The 20,250-nt window shown below is 42.3% G+C and overlaps 1 protein-coding gene across 7 annotated transcripts in view; it reads right to left on the reverse strand.

Annotated features, from left to right (window-relative positions):
- The window catches only part of EXOG (exo/endonuclease G), a 45,840-nt gene that overhangs the window by 17,902 nt on the left and 7,688 nt on the right, over positions 1-20,250 (reverse strand). For 2 of the 7 annotated variants that reach the window (XR_014016811.1, XR_014016812.1), the window contains exons 3-9: positions 19,648-19,787; positions 18,066-18,142; positions 14,003-14,117; positions 2,990-3,491; positions 915-1,061; positions 573-673; positions 378-477 (exon numbers count right to left, since the gene is read on the reverse strand). Coding sequence is in view for 2 of the 7 variants with exons in the window: in XM_081245641.1 (XP_081101767.1) it covers positions 3,030-3,491; positions 14,003-14,117; positions 18,066-18,142; positions 19,648-19,787 (794 nt within the window). In the remaining 5 variants the exon portion in view is untranslated. The other 5 variants (XR_014016814.1, XR_014016813.1, XR_014016810.1 and 2 more) reach the window with 5 other exon arrangements.

Genomic DNA, 20,250 nt, shown 5'->3' on the forward strand with positions numbered 1-20,250 from the left:
TGGAGGTGGGGCTAGACTGGAAAAACAGCACTGGATCCTGTGATAGACCATCTCCATGACGACACCCAGAAAAGCAGGCCAGACGAAAAAGCTGGGTATGGATGTGGGCAAGAGCAGGGGTTCCATGGTCGATGTGAGGCCACCCCTGACCAACTCCACCAGAATGAATTAGAGGCTCAAGGAGGAGAGCGAGGGCCCAGAAAGGGGAAGGGCACACAGTGTGGACATGGGAGGGAGTTAGCAGGGAACAGAACAGCAGACCCTGGAGTTGCGGATGGGCTGCTGACGGGAAATTGGGAGATTCGTCATGTTAACGCCAATGACATTTATGGACTCACGATCAAGGCAGGGAACACAGGCAACATGGTAATACTCACAGTCACTCCAAGAGCAGGGCTGCAGGCTGAGCCCAGCTCTGTAGGAAGCCATTCCCTCAAGATCAGACTCTGTATCTCCTGCTGGGCTCTATTCTAAGTCCTGAAGGAGGGACGGAGGTTTTCAGTCTTTTGAAGATGGAGGCACAAGTGCAGAAACACTAACAGGTATTTAAGGGGATAGCACACCCATCCTACCTTTGCCACTTGTGTAAGGTCCCCCTTTGCTGCATACGATATAGGTGAAATAGTCTCAATCCATGGACCAAAGAGTCTGAAGTCTCGCAATAAAGATGTTACTGCAGGTGGAGAGAGATTAGGGAGTGAGTCCCTCGCCCCCAGAGGGGGGTCCCAGCAGCAGAGCCTGGGTCCTTCTCCCTTGGCAGCCTCCCTCAGACCAGGGGCTCCCTGAGCATAAACAGAGTGGAAGGCAGAGTCCCAGGTGCAGCCTGAGACCGCGGCAGGACCCGGAGAGGGCCCGGCTGGATGGTGATTGGCTCAGGTCAGTAATGAGGTGCTTCTTTGACCAGAGGGACACACCTGATGCTGCGGGGAGGCCTAGGGCTCTGCTGCGTCTGAGTCCAAGTACTCAACAGTCCCACGGGGGAGGCGGAAGTGATCTGATCCAGAGGAAAGTCCTGAGCTCTACCCAGTGTTTACATTTCAAAGTTTGTTTTGGAGGGACTCCTAGTGGAAGTGTTGAGACAACAATTCAAGCATCACTTGTTGTATATCAACAAAACTTTTACATATAATAATGAGGATTGGGAGACGCATTTTTTTTTTATTGTAAGTAGTTCTCTCTTTTTCACAATGACTAGGTAGTGTTTTTCATAGGAACTAAAAATGTGTTAAGACACTTTAATTTACTGATCTAAAAATCAAGACTTTCTACCATCAAGGTGGAGGCACAGGAGTGAGAGCAGCATATGGGGAATAACCCCAAGGCTGCTGGATACTGAGGTCAGAGGAGAACGTAGTGACAGGCCCGGGGGACAGTGGGCGGGGACTCACCTCTGGAGATGGGCCGTAGGACCTCTCCCACAGAGCCGCCCTCGGGCTCCTGGAAAAACCCCCAGACCCCACTGTCACCTCTCCAACAAGGAGAGAAAGTAACAGATTTTTTTGGTCAAAGTGACATGTTGGCTCTTTCTCCCTGAGAAGAAAAAGACTGGCACAAGCTAATGGGGAACAGTGTGATAAAACAGGCTGGTATTAATCGGGCTGAAGTGTTCTGACCCCCTAACTTCTTGTTTACCCAAATAAAGCAGAACAAGATCAACCATTCTCATCTTACCTTTATCTTAACACCTTGGCATTTCTGTTAGAGACAAACACAAAAACACCACAAAAACACCATAAAAACTGTTCTGGTAACACCACTTGGAAAGACAGTACTGACAGGACACAGTCAGACAAGTTCCTATGCTCTATTTGAAGATATTTTACTGCCTGCACTTATGACAGCCCATGAAAGGACTCTACGTAAACCCAAATCTAGAGATCTGGCTCAGAAAAACAGCCACTGTTTCCCCCAGAGGTAACTGTCTTTGGGTCTTTGGGCCAACCAGGTAGACAGGCAGGCACAAAGGCGAGCAAGCCATGAGCTGGTGAATCTACGGGCAGAGATTCACAAAAAGCTCATCTGGAAAGCAAGGAACACATGAATTTGGCACAAGCCAGTCACTAGAAGAATTGCATTTCTGAAGGCAAGCAGGGACTCAGATAAACCCTATGAAGCACTGTCCTCTAACGTTCAAATACCTGTGGTTGTTTCTTCCCAAAGAACTAAGGAGAGTTCAATTCAGAGGACATTGAAGTCCCTATGGCTCGACTGCAGACAAGAAACCAGACCCCTCTTACCAAGCAAGCCCCAGGATCACAGACACCCACGGAAGTATGTCTTTGAGCCTCTGTGTCAGGGAAGATTTCAACATACCCCATGTTATATGCCTCATTCCTTGTGGATTACTTCTTTGGGAAGATGAACCTTGGGCAAAATACTTCAGCTCTCTAAGCCTCAATTTCCTCATGGGTAAAATAAGGATAGTGGTATTTCCCTCAGAGGGTAGTTGTAGGATAATATGTGTAAAGCACTTAGCTTAGTATACAGAACACACTAAGTGAGCAGAAAATGTAGCTGTTGAGTGCTTCTGCATAACAGAAGAGGAGGAACAGCAGGCCCATGAGAGGAGGAACAAGAAACAAATATATGACACACGTGGTCAGGACAATGCATAGAGGTAATCTAAAAGCCATCTCTAAGACCAGCTCAAGTCCAAGGGAAAGAACACGTACAATCTTGGGTTCCAAGAAGGCTGAGCAGATACATCAAAGACACTGTACGATTTGGAGGCAGAAAATATAACGCCTTCACATACAATACACCCAGAGGGACACGCACACAGCGTCATCCCGCAGACACAGCCCTCCTGTTAACTTGACACAAGACCAGCCCGTGAGCTGCAGGCGTAAACAGTTTCCTTAGTTTCCCATGTCAAATAAAATACCAACCAAAACACTTGACATCTTTTGGGGAGAAATTTAGTCTGAAATTTAGGATTCCATCATTTTAAAACAAAGCCACTAAAATACAGGATCTGAAGAGGCCACACCTGCTTCATTACAGATGACATCAGGTTTCTGAGATGTGAACTACGAGGGCTTTCTCTCCAGGACTCCTGACTGCTCCTGAACTTTGAGTTCTTGCAGTTTCTTCTCGTAGCGAGTCATGAAGTCCTCATCAGGTTCAATGCCTGCGTTCCGCAAATTTTCCAAGACCTTTTCCAGTCTGAGTACTGATCGGGCTCCCTCAATCTTTCTTGTGCTCAGGTACAGAGTGAACTCCCTGAAATCCAGGAGCTTACACGTGTCCACCGAGCAGATGTTCCTGATGTCACTAGTCCTATCCAGATGAGGGAAAAACACCAGTCCTGACAACTTCTCCAGCTCCTGCAGGCTCACCTGGAACTCACTTAATTGGTGCTGGAAGCCAATGGCCTTGTTGGGCACCACGAAGGCCCCTAGTGCCAGGGGCTCAGCAGACCTCGGGCTTCTGCGTGCCAGGATCACCTTGTAGAGGTGGGAGGGCACCGCCACGTTGTCCTCGCCAATCACCTAAAAGCAAAGCAGCCATATTTGCGATGTTAATTTGCAGTAGCAGGTCCCAAATTTTTCCTGAAAAGCTTTAAGATGCATTTCTGAAAACGTACTTACGAACTACCCCACCCCACCCCCAGTGGACTTAAATTCAGCTGCCAAAGGTAATAATAAACCAAGACACAGATTCACAGAGAAGATGAGCATTTAAAAGGTAGATTCTGATCGTCTTTAAAGCAATGCCACCCCAAAGAGCAGGGGTCCCATTCTCTGCTCTGTTTGTAGGACAAAGGAATGCCAGGAGTGGGTCCTGGGTTTTTTAATGGACAAGAAAAGCTGTTGCCTTTTCCTTGTCTCATAATCAGAACTTTTGGGGCTCCTAACATTCAAAGGTCAAAACGGCCAGCTTGGGGAACTCCCAGCTCTAGAAATAAAAATATGGCCTTAGTTTACCAAATTCACTAGGGAGCTAAACAAACAGCCTTTCAAGAAGCAGCCAGACACACCACATCAGTATTACCATCTCCAGTATCACCTAGACTGTGGTTCATTTTTTAAATTACATTAGGTAAATGTAAATGCTGTTTGCTCAGAGTTCCGCACACTCTTGGGTCTGCTATCAAACACAGAACCCCTGAATGTGTCATCAAATCAAACACTTTGGAAAGGTATCCACACAGCAAAGAAGCCAGAGCCAGGGTCAGGCCTGAAAACAACTTGGCTGCCTGTGTAGGTTGGCTGTAATAATGAAATACCACTGTTATGAAACCTTTTCAAATTTCCTTCCAATTGGCTTAGAAGCCATTATCTGTTTTCTGGAAAAGAAAAAAATGAACGTCCATTTCCTTAATGGTCTCCAATAAAATGACACAATCCAGCTACTATATGCTTGTGGTACTACTGCTCCTCCCGGGCCGGCCCTTCCTTGGCAAGAGGCCTCCCTTCCAGGCCAAACCCACTTGCTGTGGGAGGCCCCGCTGGGAGCCCAGATAAGGCAGAAGGATGAGAGCTACAGAGGATTCTTTTCTGCTTTTCCCAAGCTCCTACCCACACGGCGCACAGCCTAACAACTCCGAGGCCACCTGCTGCCTAACACGCAGGGAAGTCCCACCACGAAGGCCAACTGCAGGGCTGCAGGGAAGACCCATCATTCCACAGGAATGGTCTCTATAACTGTCTTGGAAGTTAGTGAAAGTGGTTGGTCAGGGTGCAGTTTAGAGTAAGGTTTATGAAACTACACAACCTACAGACACAAAATCCCCCGCTGCCGCCCAAGAAGTCATTTATGCATGCTCTTCAAGACCAAAAAACACACTGAAGGTGAGCTCGATGGAGTACACAACTAGCCCACAGATCACCAAGAGATGTTAACTCAACACTGCGACTCAGAGGTCCTGTGCCCGGCACTGCTGGAAATACTGAAAGGAATAATCTTGAAAGTAAATGCAGCTGGTGCTGCTCTCAAGAAGCTTCCCATCCGGGAGAGAAGTCAACATCCACAGCCTTCACTGCAGGCAGAATGTGGTGAGACGCCGATACAGAGCATCAGCAGCAGCACTGAGGGGGTGGGTGCAGGGGAAGTCAGGGACCGGAACTGAGGGTGTGGCTGCACCTGAGCCATAGTTTACAAGGTGGGGGGCGGGGGGGTGGTGGTGGCGGTTAAATGGGCTTCAGGTGGTCCAGGCACTAACTAGCTGGGGAGCCAACAGTTAAGCAAATCCTTGGTGCCCCCTGGTGGACATCCTCCATCACTGCAGCACAGATCTCAGACTCCAACTGTCTGGAGACCGGTCACTTGATTACTTTCTCTCCTCATGGACTCTTTGTCTACAAATGACAACTCTCAAAAATAATTAATTGGTTAGGCCATGTGCTGCCAACCAGAGCTTCTAACCAGGTTTATTAAATTCCAGCCAAAAGTAAAGAAGCTTGACATTTGAAGATTCATGGCTTTACCTCATGGAAATGTACCATTTCTATTAGATTTTCAAAAACTCTCACATAGCTAGAGGACCTCTAATATTACTTTTGAGAAACCTCATGGACACAGAAATTCCTAATAAGAACCACAAAGTGTGACTTCCACCCATGACGGTCTCATAATATTTCAACAAAGGGGGCGTAAAACACTATTCCCAGAAATAAAGAGAATAATGGAAACCTTAGCTACTATCTTCTCTGGTTCAGTCTGCTTTGTTCTCAGGAAGTAAACGTCTTTAATCTGCCTAATATAGGAACCAGTCCTATTTGGAAATTCAGAACCCTCATTGTTTCTTCCTTGAACTTAAAACTTAAAAAAAAATCCTGAAATATTTTAAAGCTATCTTCTTCTCTGTAAACAACTCAACCTACATAATAAATTCTTCCCACTTTCAGGAAAACTGGAAGACTTTCAGAAAATGCTTCTAGAAACTAGGGTACTGAAGCAGAATGGTTCAGCAGATTGAAACCCCACAGACCTGAGGCTTTGCGCAAAGTTGCAATTCACAGCCACTGGTATCTTCTTTTTTCATTCATAAAATGGGTAATAACAATCCCCAAGCAGTCTATCTCATAGAATAGTTCTGAAGATACAAAGACACGTTAAAAAAAAAAAAAAAAGGTTTTGAAATCTGCAAGGCCTATGTAAAAAAGCTATTTTTGTAGTGGATGTCATTCAAAAGACAAAAATGCAATTGCATTGGTACAAAAGATGGTTCTGCAGAGGGACAGTGGGGAAACATGGGATCAAGCAAAATTAGACCAGTTCAAGGTGGACAACAGGGTTTCAGAAGAAGAAAACAGGTTGGACCCAAATGATGCCCTAAACAAAGGACTCGAGGGCTTAACGTGAACCAAGTTTTTAGTATCAGTAAATCAGCAATAATCCTTTTCATATAACATTTAGGTATAAAAATACTTTACAAAGGAAATCCTTGCTGCTGTTAAATTACCAAACAGCACTCAACTCTTGTCAAGGCTGTAACAAAAGCTGGGAATCACTAGAAAATACAACATATATAACAATCATAAAGCTGGCACTCGCTCGCGACCTGAAATTAGTTTCCGTACGTGCTGGCCTGCGCTTGTTCCCTACTATCCAAGAGACAGAGATGACAATTTGCTCCCCCATCCCACCCCCAACTCCACACACACAGAGCTGGGCCTTCATGCTGACTCAGTACCAGCAGAGACTGGCCGCAAACAACACCCAGGCTAAGCCTGCCCTCTGTCATGTCATATCTGCAGCAACTGTGCCTTAAGTGAAATAGCAAGCAGCATCGTGAGGAAAAAATATGTACCTGCAAGACTCAGATAGATGTAATGTATCTGGTTACGTTCCCCTGGTAAGACAAAAAAAAAAAAAGAAATTCCAAAAATAAAACTGTTGGACCCATCAAGAGATGAAGCCCTTAAAATAAGGGTCATGCCAATCGAGTGAAATTCACAGTGTGATACACAGGGAATCTCTACCTGAGAGGCTGGAGGAACAAAAAGGGAGGGAGTCACAGGGGTGGGGAGTCAACAGGGGTGTGGCAGCCCCGTGTGCTACCTGTAAAGCCTCTGAGGGAGCTCAAACCCTGGGAGACGGTGCTTCTCACACTAGGCATCTGTCCTGCATAGGGGTGGGAGATGCCAAACCAGTGAAACAAGCACAACTGCCCAGACTCTCAATTATACTGGGCAATTTAGGATGGGGGTGAGGAAATATTTAACACATAAAAGAATTTATTTCAATTAAAACAAATAGATATGGAAATGAAGATTGCATAAAGATAAAAGAGGAGATTTCAAAAAAAAATTCCTGATCACTACAGCTGATACCTCAAGATCCCTGGAAGCATATTTTCGATTTTCTCCCCCTCCAGGAGTTGTGGAAGTTTGGAAAATAAGGCTGTAGAAGGAAAACCCAGACTGTTAAGTACTTCTAACATCACCACCACCACCACTACTGAGCTGACAAATCTGAAGCTCACTTTCCTGCCAGGTCAATTATAATGTTCAGGCCAGGATCTTCAGGTATGTTTCACTTGTCTTGATTCAGTCTTTTCTAGAAATAGGCACATGGATGACCTAAGCTATAATAAAGGGGGTGATTCTGATTAGAGCTGTCAGATGACTCACTCTGATAAAATCATTGCTACCAATCTTCCCTCAGGCTCACATTTACTCAAATCCTATGATGCTGTGATTCTTTCCTACATATTCTAGCAGACGTTTCTGCCTGGCTATAAGGAATCCTCCTCTTGGCCCATTTTCTGTTCTTATTTTTGCAGGCTAGCAAATATCACTTGTAACTGCTCTCCATCCACATCATGTTTTACCTCCTGGCCTTAAGTTTCTATATATGAAGAGCACAGCAATCCCTTCACTGTCGACTTTTGAGAGCTTAAAGAACAATACTACGAATGACTGGCAATTCTCATACAAGTAGAGAGACTCACCTTTGGATTTCCCCCTTGACAATTACTAGCAATGTGACTTGGACATGACCCCTCAAAACTTCAATTTCCTTGCCTATAAAAGAAGATAACCACTGCTTGTTTTTAAGAGCCGTTTGTGAGGACTGACTGGGATGGCGTGAACAAAGCTACCTACACACCGGGTGGTATATACGGCCCTCGATAAACACCAGCTCATCCGCTTCACTTCCTCCAAAGTAGACACATATATGTAAATTAATACCTCGCTTTTATTAGCTACATCCTCCTAAAATAAGGTTCAGAGTATCGTTGTAAACAAGAAGTAAATACTAAATGGATGGATTTAAGAAAACAAAACATGAATTGCCACACATAATTGCAAGATATTCCCCGGGAAACAGGAATTCATGATTCAAATACATATTAATTCCTTGAGAGGAAGAGACCCACCTCGAGGGCTGGGCAATGCTGTGTCCCCTTACTCAGCATCACTAAAGGACATGGTTTTATCCACAATGATTTTGTTATGAATTGCTAGAAAATAACCTGAATTTTTAGCTGGGCATTCAAGGTTTCTACCACCTGGTGCAAACCTCCCCTTGTATTATTTTTTTCAAGACAACTTTTTATTGAAGTATAGTTGATTTATAATGTTATAATATTGTATTAGTTTCAGGTTTATGGCAAAGTCATTTAGTTTTATACATACACACACATATATATTCTTTTTCAGATTCTTTTCCATTACAGTTATTACTAGGTATTTAAGATATTTAATATAGTTTCCTGTGCCATACAGTAGGTCCTTGTTGTTTATCCTTTCCTTTCATTTTCGTCTTCTTCCCTATACAAGTGCTCTAATCCAACTGTCTGGGACTTACTATTTCTCGGCACACATCCTACCTTTTCCTACCCCTTCCCCTTGCCTAGCTTTGCCTCCCGTGTCTATTTTCCTTAACCAAATTCACCCAAGTTTATACGTGTATATATTTGTACGCATAGATATAATATTTTTCGCCCAACTAAATTCCTAAAATGGTGAGCTCTGAGACAATGTTTCCAATTTAATTTACTAAAGGATCCTATTTTGCTTTCATGCTAATAAATATACTAAAGATTTTTAAATTTAAAATTCCACCTGAAATCAAGTTTGATGCCAAATCTAACAAAAGCTATAATAGAAATTGTTAGTGAAAAATATAAATACGTATATAAAAGTAGATGTCACTTTGATATGATTCCAAGAAAGATGAAAAACTACATACCCATCGAGGGATATAGATTCCTATCAACATTCAACTTTATGTACACATACATAACACACAGAGTTACCTGCTTCCTTTACGACCAGGGTCTACAAATCTCCTTCTCAAAAAGCACTGGAAGGACTTCCCTGGTGGCGCAGTAGTTGAGAATCCGCCTGCCAATGCAGGGGACATGGGTTTAAGCCCTGGTCTGGGAAGATCCCACATGCCACGGAGCAACTAAGCCCATGTGCCACAACTACTGAGCCCGCGCTCTAGAGCCTGCAAGCCACAACTACTGAGCCCGCGCACCACAACTACTGAAGCCCACACGCCTAGAGCCCATGCTCCGCAAGAGAAGCCGCCACAATGAGAAGCACATGTGCAACAAAGAGTAGCCCCGTTCACCGCAGTTAGAGAAAAGCCTGCGTGCAGCAATGAAGACCCAATGCAGCCAAAAATAAATAAATAAAATTAAATTTTTAAAAAGCATAGGGGGCTTCCCTGGTGGCACAGTGGTTGGGAGTCCATCTGCCAATGCAGGGGACGCGGGTTCGTGCCCCGGTCCGGGAGGATCCCACATGCCACAGAGCGGCTGGGCCCGTGAGCCATGGCCGCTGAGCCTGCGCATCCGGAGCCTTGCTCCGCAACGGGAAAGGCCACAACAGTGAGAGGCTCACATACCGCAAAAAAAAAAAAAAAAGCATAGGAATATTAAAGATGGAGAAAAAAGGTCTTCCCAACAGTGTGCCACTAAAGGCAATAGAATTCACATACTATGTTTTTGGGGGCTCTCTCCACCCACTAAAAACGGCTAAAAATAAATGTGGTGAACATACATGACAAGGCAAACAGCAGACCGAGTACTCAAGAATCAACTTGTCCAGATCTTGGTTTCTAAATACCAATCCCCATTAAAATGAACCAAGAGAAATGGATGATTCCAGAGTTTGCCCAAGATGAGTCTGGAACATCCTGTTACGCCAGAAAGTAGGAAGTGCAGAGAAACTTAGTGGAGTCCTCCTCAGTATTACAGGTGTTCAGAGCTTCTGCAAAATCTGAGTACAAGTTATTAAGTAAAAGAACTGATAAAAGTTGTTGACTCAACGAAATTAAGAGAGATGACTCCCAGGATGTGAAATAGAGGAAAGAAGGGAGAAAGTAATCAAGAATGTAGTTTGAAGCATGTCATTTACAATTCCATATGCAATCCTCCCACATGAGAGGTACATGAGAATTTGCCGAATTAAAGATTTGCCAGTGTGAGCATGAATAGGTCCTATTAATTAATATAGACATGGAAAACTAATGATATAGGTTCAGAGGCCCAGAATCTGAAAGAAAAGGCCTAAGACCCATAATGCTTTAAAATAAAAACAAAAAAACAAGACTGTTACTCAAAGTATACTCTTCAGGAAGCTGATCTTGACTGCCCTCACACATTCACCATTACGACACTAATTAGGGTGAGAAGAGCGGACAGGTCTCTTTTGAAACTCTCTTCAAGACTACTTGAACATGCCTGAATATCATTCACGGATCAACGATTTAGGAGAAGTAAGGTTAAGTCTTTCTAGTGGTTAGTTTTACATATTCCAGTGTAATAAGAATTCTGGTCTAGAAAAGATATACTAAAAGGTATATACGTATATATTTGTTTCATTCTGAATTAACTGCAAATTTAAAATGTGTACGGATGGCACATTGGAACACGTGCACACCCTTCACCCAGATTCATCAACTCAACATTTTGCCCAATTCCCTTTATCACTCTCTTTTTCTATTTTTTCCCTAACCCTTTTGAAAGTAAGTCATAGACACATCTTTCAGGATGCATCTCCTAGGAGCAAAGACATTCACTTACATAATCACAGTACAATGATCAAAATCAGGAAATTTAACACTGATAAAATATAATTATCTCATCTAGAGACCTCAAATGTTACCAATTGTCTGAATAAAGTCTTATTTAGCAACTTTTGTTTTTCTGATCTAGGATCTGATCTAAGATAACACAATGCATTTTGTTTTCAGCCGTTTCAGTCTTTAGTTTTTAGTCTCCATTAACCTGGAACAGTTAATTTCTCAGCCTTTGTCTCTGACAACACTAATATTTTTGAAGAATGTAAGTCAGCTATTTCATGTAATGTCCCTCAGTTGGGGTTTGCCTGATACTCCTGCATGATGAGACTCAACATTATGCATTTTGGGCAGAAATATCACAGAAGTGATATTGTATCCTTAGTGCATCACAGCAGCAAGTACAATTTATCAGTAAGTCCCATACGTGCAGTATTAACTCTGATCACTCAGTTAAGGGGGGAGGGGGGTTTCTCTACTGTGAAGTCATAATTTCTTGCTTTGTTATCAATAAGTAATTTGCGGAGGGATTCTTTTAGATTATATACATGTCCTATTCGTCATAAAGCTTTTCTACTCTCTAGTTTTAACATCCACTGATGATTGTTTGAAACACATTACCATGATGGCTACAAAATGATTTTTCTCTTTCATTCTTACAAACTTATTAGTTGACAGTCCATGGTACACAGAAGCTTCTCCTTACACCCATGTGTTTACTTATGTATTAAGATATGGATTCCTATTTATTAGTTCTATAATCCATTTTATTTTGATATCAAAGAGTTCCAGACACGTTAAGTTAGAACTCCATAAAGCTGATTCCTGTGTCCTTTTGACATGTCCTCACCATTTGTTTGAGCACTTACTTGCTTCCTGGCACAAGATGTTCCAGTTTGTACTTTCCCTGCACCATCCTTGGAATCAGTCATTTCTGCAAGCGCTGGGTTCTTTCAGCAGGAGGCGTTTTTTTAGAAACCAAGATCTGGTCTCAGGGTACACTCATTGCCAATAGCATATCACTGCTTCTAGGCGCTTTTAGCAGACTGATAATAAAAATTATATCCAACTTAAGAAAACCAATATACTTCCCACGACAGCATGTGGCCAAAACATATTTAACAGAAATATTCACACACACACAAAAAAGCTGTTTCGTGAAACGCTCTTAACTACTGGTTAACTGTCCCTTTTAAACCTTGTATACATTTTTCTTCTACTACACAGTAAGCTAGTCATACAAATCTTTCAATTTTATGAAAACAAAGCCCAGACAAAACTGTCATTTGATCATTTAAGGTGTAGAAGTGAAAGCTGGGAGAACCTGTTTTCCAAAAGTAAGAGTAAAGAGGATTTACCAAAGCTCAAGAATAATTAGTATTCGAAAAATAAGAGAACACAGGGAGCTTCAAGGCATTTTTTCCTTCTAGTATTACAAAAAAATATGAAAATTAGCAAGTTGATGAGAGGAGAGAGATTACTCTGCTTGGAATACTAACTCCATTGCCACTCCTTCACTCCCACAAGAACCCCTGGAATACTCTGAGGGCGTGAGCACCTGTGTGAACACTTGGGAGACTTACACATCACTGCTCATCAGAGCCAGATGGGCTAATAAGCCAGTCAAGTGGGACAGAATACACCCTAAAATTGTTTTCGTTTTCCTAACTGTTCCTCAGATCATTCAATTTTATCACAGAGCCCCTTAAGTAACCATGTAACCTAAGCAGCATTTACTAAACATCTACTAGATGTTCCCCCAAATACACCTCCTCTTTGACTTTCCAGGAAGTCCTTCAATCCCTCTCCTTTCACTGACTCTATCACCTTTCTTCCTCCTCACCTCACTTCATTCCCGACCCTCTGTAGATCTCACAGTACATCAGTTCAGCCACCCTCTTGGCAGAATCCTTTTTTTTCTCCTTTTTTTTTTTTGGTTAATTGGGGTATAGTCATTTTATAATGTTGTGTTAGTTTCTACTGTACAGTGGAGTTCCCTGTGCTATACAGCAGATTCTCATTAGTTATCTATTTTATACATATTAGTGTATATATGTCAGTCCCAATATCCCAATTCATGCTACCCTCCTTTTACCCCCTTGGTGTCCATATCTTGGCAGAATCCTTAATCTCGTAACAGGCGTAACAGAAGCTGTCTACAGCTCTCACATCACTAATTATACTCTCTTGTATCTTCAACCTCCCTTTCCTTTAGTTCATGAAGTTCTCAAATATCGTGCGTGTAAAAAAAAGTCACCTTTTTAAAAAAATCCAAGCATCTAAAAGAAAAGCTTTTCCTCCCATTTATTCAACTAACTGCAATCTGGATGTCTTCCTGAATTTTTCCCTCTTCTTCACCCAAAAAGTGAATTTGTGATGACTCTTTCCTGTATTCCTCTCCTCCTCCTCACTCCATCTGCCTGAGTTCAGCCCATGTCTGTAATGATACCCAAAACCCAGAATTCCGCTATTGATCTTAAGTGTCCTGCACTCACACCGTCCATCCTCTGGAGTCCCCGTGCTTCCCTCCTGACTCAGTTCACTCTTACTCACCCATCATGATCTAGCTCAAAAATCTCCTCCTTGGGGGACTTCCCTGGCGGTCCAGTGGTTAAGACTCTGCGCTTCCAATGCAGGGGGTGAGGGTTCGATCCCTGGTCGAAAAACTAAGATCCCACATGCAGCGGGGCCAGAAAAAACATCTCCTCCTCTGTGAAGTCTCCCTGACCCCCACAAATAGGGTTGGTCAGTTCGTTCCGACACCACTTCATCTATGCGTTTATACATCAGATCACACTCTAACATAATTAACTGATAACATGTCTCTTTCCCCTCCTAAACTGTGAGCGCCTTGAAGTCAATGCTTTGCTTTTTTTAACCCATCATTTTATCCTCTATGCCTAACATTCCAACAGGTGCTCAATAAATCCTGGTGAAGAAATGAAATTAAAAAGTAGAATAAAGAATGAGATTATAATCTCATGCAAATAACATAAGCTTGAATATTAAAACACGTTCCTACCTGGTAACTAACTGTTTTCCTTCCATTGCTTCCAGTCTGAGGTAAGGTCAGCGGTCCAGATACTATCCAGACATCCTCAAACCTCTCTGTCAGTTCTCGACAGTACATTTCTATTCTGAGAAACAAAGCAAAAAGATGTGTGATATTCTCACACATAAATGTAGAAAAAGCAGCAAACCATATCAAGTCCTTAGGAGAGCTACCAAGAATATTAAATTAGAGAAATCAATGTAAAGAGAATATGGCACAAAACACTATTAAGCATATAAGCAATGTTCTTCCCAGTGTGTTTACTGCATGGAAAAACTTTAAAAATACACACATTTATACAACTACCTACATTTTCCTGTGTGTGCATTCAATGTACAGTTTATAACTGAAATTTTGTTTTGTTTCCTCTATTTTTCTATGCCCTAGTTCTCAAATAAACTTTTTTCAAGAATTACATATCATTTCAAAAAGTTGACATATCTTTTTTTATGTAACTACTCCTATTGTAGGACAATTGGGTTTATCCTGACATTTCTTAAATAATGCAACATTGTATTAATTCCTTAGAATAAATTTCAAGGGCCAGAATTACTTTATTGAATAAATATTTTAATGATGCTTGATTATATGTAAAAGTAATATTTTTAGTGAGATTGTACAAATTTACTCTATAAACTCCAATATACGACACAGAAGTTTCACAAGAATCTTTAGAACACTGGGAATAATCATTTAAAAACTGTTCTTGCTAATTTATTAGATATAAATGGAAAGTAGTTTTATTTTTTATTTTTTAAAATAAATTTATTTATTTTTATTTTTGGCTGTGTTGGGTCTTTGTTGCTGTGCGTGGGCTTTTGTCTAGTTGTGGCGAGCGGGGGCTACTCTTCGTTGCGGTGCGCGGGCTTCTCATTGGGTGGCTTCTTTTGTTGCAGAGCACAGGCTCTAGGCGCACGGACTTCAGTAGTTGTGGCACTCGGGCTCAGGAGTTGTGGCTCATGGACTCTAGAGCACAGGCTCAGTAGTTGTGGCACACAAGGCTCAGTTACTCCACAGCATGTGGGATCTTCCCAGAGCAGGGCTCGAACCCGTGTCCTCTGCATTGGCAGGTGGATTCTTAACCACTGCGCCACCAGGGAAGAAGCCCTGGCAAGTAGTTTTAATATGCACTTTGTTATACTGCAGTTGGAAGCAATTTATGAGGTAACAATGCATGACATCATTCCTCAGTTTCTGTATCTAAAAAGTAAAATCAACATTACATCTTATAGCATATATGCCCAATTAAAAGTAAAGTTTTGGGCTTCCCTGGTGGCACAGTGGTTGAGAGTCTGCCTGCCGACGCAGCGGACACGGGTTCGTGCCCCGGTCCGGGAAGATCCCACATGCCGCGGGGCGGCTGGGCCCGTGAGCCATGGCCGCTGAGCCTGCGCGTCCGGAGCCCGTGCTCCGCAACGGGAGAGGCCACAACAGTGAGAGGCCCACGTACCGCAAAAAAAAATAAAATAAAATAAATAAAAAAGTAAAGTTTTCCTCCAAAAAACATATCTCTTGAAAAAGTAAAATGTTAAATGCTTCCGAAAGTATGTAATCAGTCAGAATATGGAAAGAAAACTCTATAGGACAAACATCCCAGATCTTCAACCAATAATTTGCGGGGGCAGGGAGAAGAGGAGAAGCCTACAGATGAAAAGGGACTGAAGAGATATATGACCCAAAGCTATGTGTGGACTGTGTTAGAATCAACCAAAAAAAAAAAAAAAAAAAAGGTAAAAACCGGCAGGGAAATTTGAACACTGATTATAAAATTGTTAATAAGGAATTACTGAATTACTGTTACATTTTTAGGGGCAATGGCAGTACTGTGGTTATATTTTTAAAGAATTCTTATCTTCTAAAAATATATATCAAAATATTTGTGGGGCTTCCCTGGTGGCGCAGTGGTTGAGAGTCCGCCTGCCGATGCAGGGGACGCGGGTTCGTGCCCCGGTCTGGGAGGATCCCACATGCCGCGGAGCGGCTGGGCCCGTGAGCCATGGCTGCTGAGCCTGCGCGTCCGGAGCCTGTGCTCTGCAAGGGGAGAGGCCACAACAGTGAGAGGCCCACCTACCGCAAAAAAAAAAAAAAAAAAAAAAAAAAATTTGTGGATAAAATAATACATCTGTGACCTGCTTAAAATAATCTGCGTAGGGGGAAAGGAGGGTATGTAGATGAAACAAATGTGGGCCATGACTGATAATTGTTGAAGTCTTTTTTAGTGTGGGGTGCTCTCTTCATTATTTCAAACCAGACAGTAATGTCTGGGGAAAATGCAATAGCATGAAATATTTGTACCAGTTTTCAATGCTTAAAAGATCCCCTGAAAGAACTGCATGAAAGCATCAGAAAAATACAGAATGCCCAGATGATTTTATACAGTAGTCCCCGCATCCACAGAGAATACGTTCCAAGACCCTCAGTGAATTTCTGAAACTGCAGACAGTGCCAAATCCTATATACACTATGTTTCTTCCTGTACATATATACTTATGATAAAGTTTCATTTATAAATTAGGTATAGTAAGAGATTAACACAATAACTAATAATAAAATAGAACAATTATAACAATATACTGTAATAAAAGTTATATGGGTGTGGTCTCTCTCTCTCTCTCTCTCTGAAAATACCTTATTGTACAAATTTAATGACTTTTCCATCTAAACTAAGCGCTTATGCTTAGTGGCCATAACTTTGGCAGCTCGAGATGCAACAGCAAAACCAGCATGAGTTTCTTTTTTCTTCTTCACAGTTTCACAGATAGAAGATTCCTTTTTACCACAGATCACAACCATCTCAGCATACAATTTTTTGTCTTTCTTAAGTCAACAACTTTTACCTTTTCACTGAAGGGAAGCACCTTACAGCTTCTCTTCAGCAAATCCAAGTTGCTAGCATGACTACTCTTGCGTTTGCGGGCCATTCTTAAGTAAAGTAAGGGTTACTTGAACACAAGCACTATGAAAGCGAGACAATTACTGACCAACGGGGGGAATACGCTGTACAAAGGGAGGATTCACGTCCCCGGGAGGACACGGCGGGAGGCGCTAGATTTTATCAGGTTACTCAGCGACGTGCCGATTTAAAACTCACGAATTGTTAATTTTTGGAATTTGCCACTTAATATTTTTGGACTGTGGATGATGAGTAACAAACGGCAAAAAGCAAAACCATGGATACATGGGGGACTACTGTAGACAGCTTCTATCAAAAACTGGTAATGGTGGGCTTCCCTGGTGGCGCAGTGGTTGAGAGTCCGCCTGCCGATGCAGGGGATACGGGTTCGTGCCCCGGTCCGGGAGGATCCCATATGCCGCGGAGCGGCTGGGCCCGTGAGCCATGGCCGCTGAGCCTGCGCATCCGGAGCCTGTGCTCCGCAAGGGGAGAGGCCACAACAGTGAGAGGCCCGCGTACCAAAAAAAAAAAAAAAAAAAAAAAAAAACTGGTAATGGTGGGCTTCCCTGGTGGCGCAGTGGTTGAGAGTCCGCCTGCCGATGCAGGGGACACGGGTTCGTGCCCCGGTCTGGGAAGATCCCACATGCCGCAGAGCGGCTAGGCCCGTGAGCCATGGCTGCTGAGCCTGCGCATCCGGAGCCTGTGCTCCGCAATGGGAGAGGCCACAACAGTGAGAGGCCCGCGTACCGCAAAAAGAAAAAAAAAAAAAAAAAAAACTGGTAATGGTTATGTTCGACGGTACCAACACTGTTCTTAAAAAGCTCAGCAACTCTTTAAATACAAGTGGAGAAAAATACAGTATCCTCTGCCTGTAAACAGTGTTCTACGGCCTCAGTAATAATATTTTTAGGCGTTTCTTCCAGAACTTGACTTCCGACCAGAGGAAACATGACCAAACTCGCTAGCTATGTTTTGAAGTCTATACGTCCAAATCTAGCAAAGAAAACTAGTCCAAAACATTTATCTTCCGTAGTTTTAACATTTGACACAACAAAGGCAGAGACAGGTGCTAGGCACACCTTCTCCTGTCACATCACTCATCTCCCACAGAATCACATGTTAAAAACTCTCACCCCTCACCTGTTCCAATAACCAGCATTATTATCAAAATTCTGAGGCACGGTATTAGAAAGGTAAAAGGTTTCAGCCATGGCTTTCTGTGAAAAGAAATAAAAATAGTAACGTGCACTGAAATACCGTTCCCTTTGAGAGAGATTTTACGAAGCAGAGACAACCAGTTCCTTAGTCATACCTTAGCTCCAGGCAATTACAGCAACCATCTGTTTAGATAAAGGAAAGCCACAGCTACTCCGTGACAGAAAGCTCAATAATAATTGTTCAGAATAAGGACTATAACAAAAGAAGTAGTTTGGGGTGCTGCTTTTCTTCACAATCTATAAAATTCAAACCAATAATGTAGACTCTATGAACGAAAAATCTCCAGTATAAAGCTAAAAGGTGAATTCTAGGGCTAAGCCTCTGGCAGAGGGTTTCTCAACAAAGGGCAGCTTTCAGGAGCACAGTAGTATTTAAGTAGTACAGTGCAAACACATTAGTTCAAGAGTGGCACAAAAAAAGTCCTCATCTTCTGAATTTCTAGCCACCATGTGTTCATTCCTCTCACACTTCTGACCTGTAAACCCAAGGCTCTGTCATTGGATCTCCTTTCATTGATCTACACTGCCAAGGCCACCAAATACCCTCTTGTCAAACTGTGGTTCTCAGCCTTGGATGCACATTGAAATAACCTAGGGAGCTTCAAAAATATCGATGCCTAGGTCCCAACCCCTAGAAGTTCTGATTTAACTGCTCTGGCTTACAGGTCTGGGCATCAGGATTTTTTAAAACTTCCCAAGGTAGTTACAATGAGTATCCAACGTTAAGAACCACTATCTTAATGATAATAATCACCAATTCATGCAATAAATGCCAATGTCAGAAAAGACATTTCTCGCCTTTTTTTTGGCAGAGAAATTATCCTAAATTAAAGGAGGCTAGAGAGACATGACAACTAAATGTAATATGTGATTCATGATTAGATACTGAATCCAAAAAAAAGTTGCAAAGGACATAATTGGGAAAATTTGGCAAATCTGAATGAGAACTGTATACTGGATATTATTGTACAAATATACAAAAATACACTTGCACACATTTCTTGGTATAATGATACACTTGACATATATTCAAATATCCTCATCTTTAGACAATACAATCTCCCAAGCAATCTACTTAGGCATGAAGTGTTACAATGTCTGCAATTCACTGTCCATGGTTTAAAAAAATGCATATATAAAATATATGTATCAAAATGTTTTTGCTGTACTATCCTCAACTTTTCTACAAGTCAAAATATTTTTGCTGTGTTCTTTTTTCAACTTTTCTACAGGTCTGAAATTTTTCAAGATAAAAATGAGTGAGTAGCTTTAGTTCCTATTGGCTTTCCAATTCCCTTTTGCATAGCATTTAGTTTTCCTCAACCTGTTTAAAAATGTCTGAGCATCGGAGCAAAGAAAGGAAGTGAAGTCAGGAAGAAAAATACAAAATAGGGTCTGAAAATTCTCAAGTGTTAGGGTTTGGCTCCTAGGTTTTTAATTTCCAAGTCCCACGGTACACATAATACCAGACCTGTGTTCCCATCCCTCCCAAAAAATATGCCTACAGATGAGAATTTGTTATCTCCTGCTGGAGCCATGTGGCCTCGTGACCACCCACTGCCAACATAGTCCTCGTTGAAGGCACTGAAGGTTGGAGGGATGCTGGGATCTGGCTTGAATTTACAATGTTTTCTGTCTGCATCACCTGAAGAAAAACACACAAAATGGTAAGTTACCAGTGGACAAATATCCCTCAAGATTCTCTAAGCAAGGCAAGCTGCTTGCTGCTGGCTGGTATCTCTTTGAGCAGCTAGTACTTAGTGACAGCACGCATGTCTCAAGTTCCCGGGAGAGTTCGGCTACTTCACCTGAATTTAGCAAGGACTAGTCCAGGAAAGAATGTTTTTCATACAGTGCAGCTATCTCATCTCATATACTTTTGTTTCTGGCCTTTCAAGTTAAGTGGAAAAATCCCTTGGATAGTATCTATGTAAAAGCAATGACCAATCAAATAGCTGAGCTGTATAAAAAGCTTAGTTACTAAATACACTCTTGCTTTTTAAAAAAGACACCCACGGGGACTTCCTTGGAGGTCCAATGGCTAAGACTCCGTGTGGGGTGCATGGCTGCGATCCCTGCTCGGCAAATTAAGATCCCACATGCCACGT

The sequence above is a fragment of the Mesoplodon bidens genome (genome assembly GCF_964165515.1).
Source record: "Mesoplodon bidens genome assembly, chromosome: 10".
Lineage (NCBI taxonomy): Eukaryota > Metazoa > Chordata > Mammalia > Artiodactyla > Ziphiidae > Mesoplodon > Mesoplodon bidens.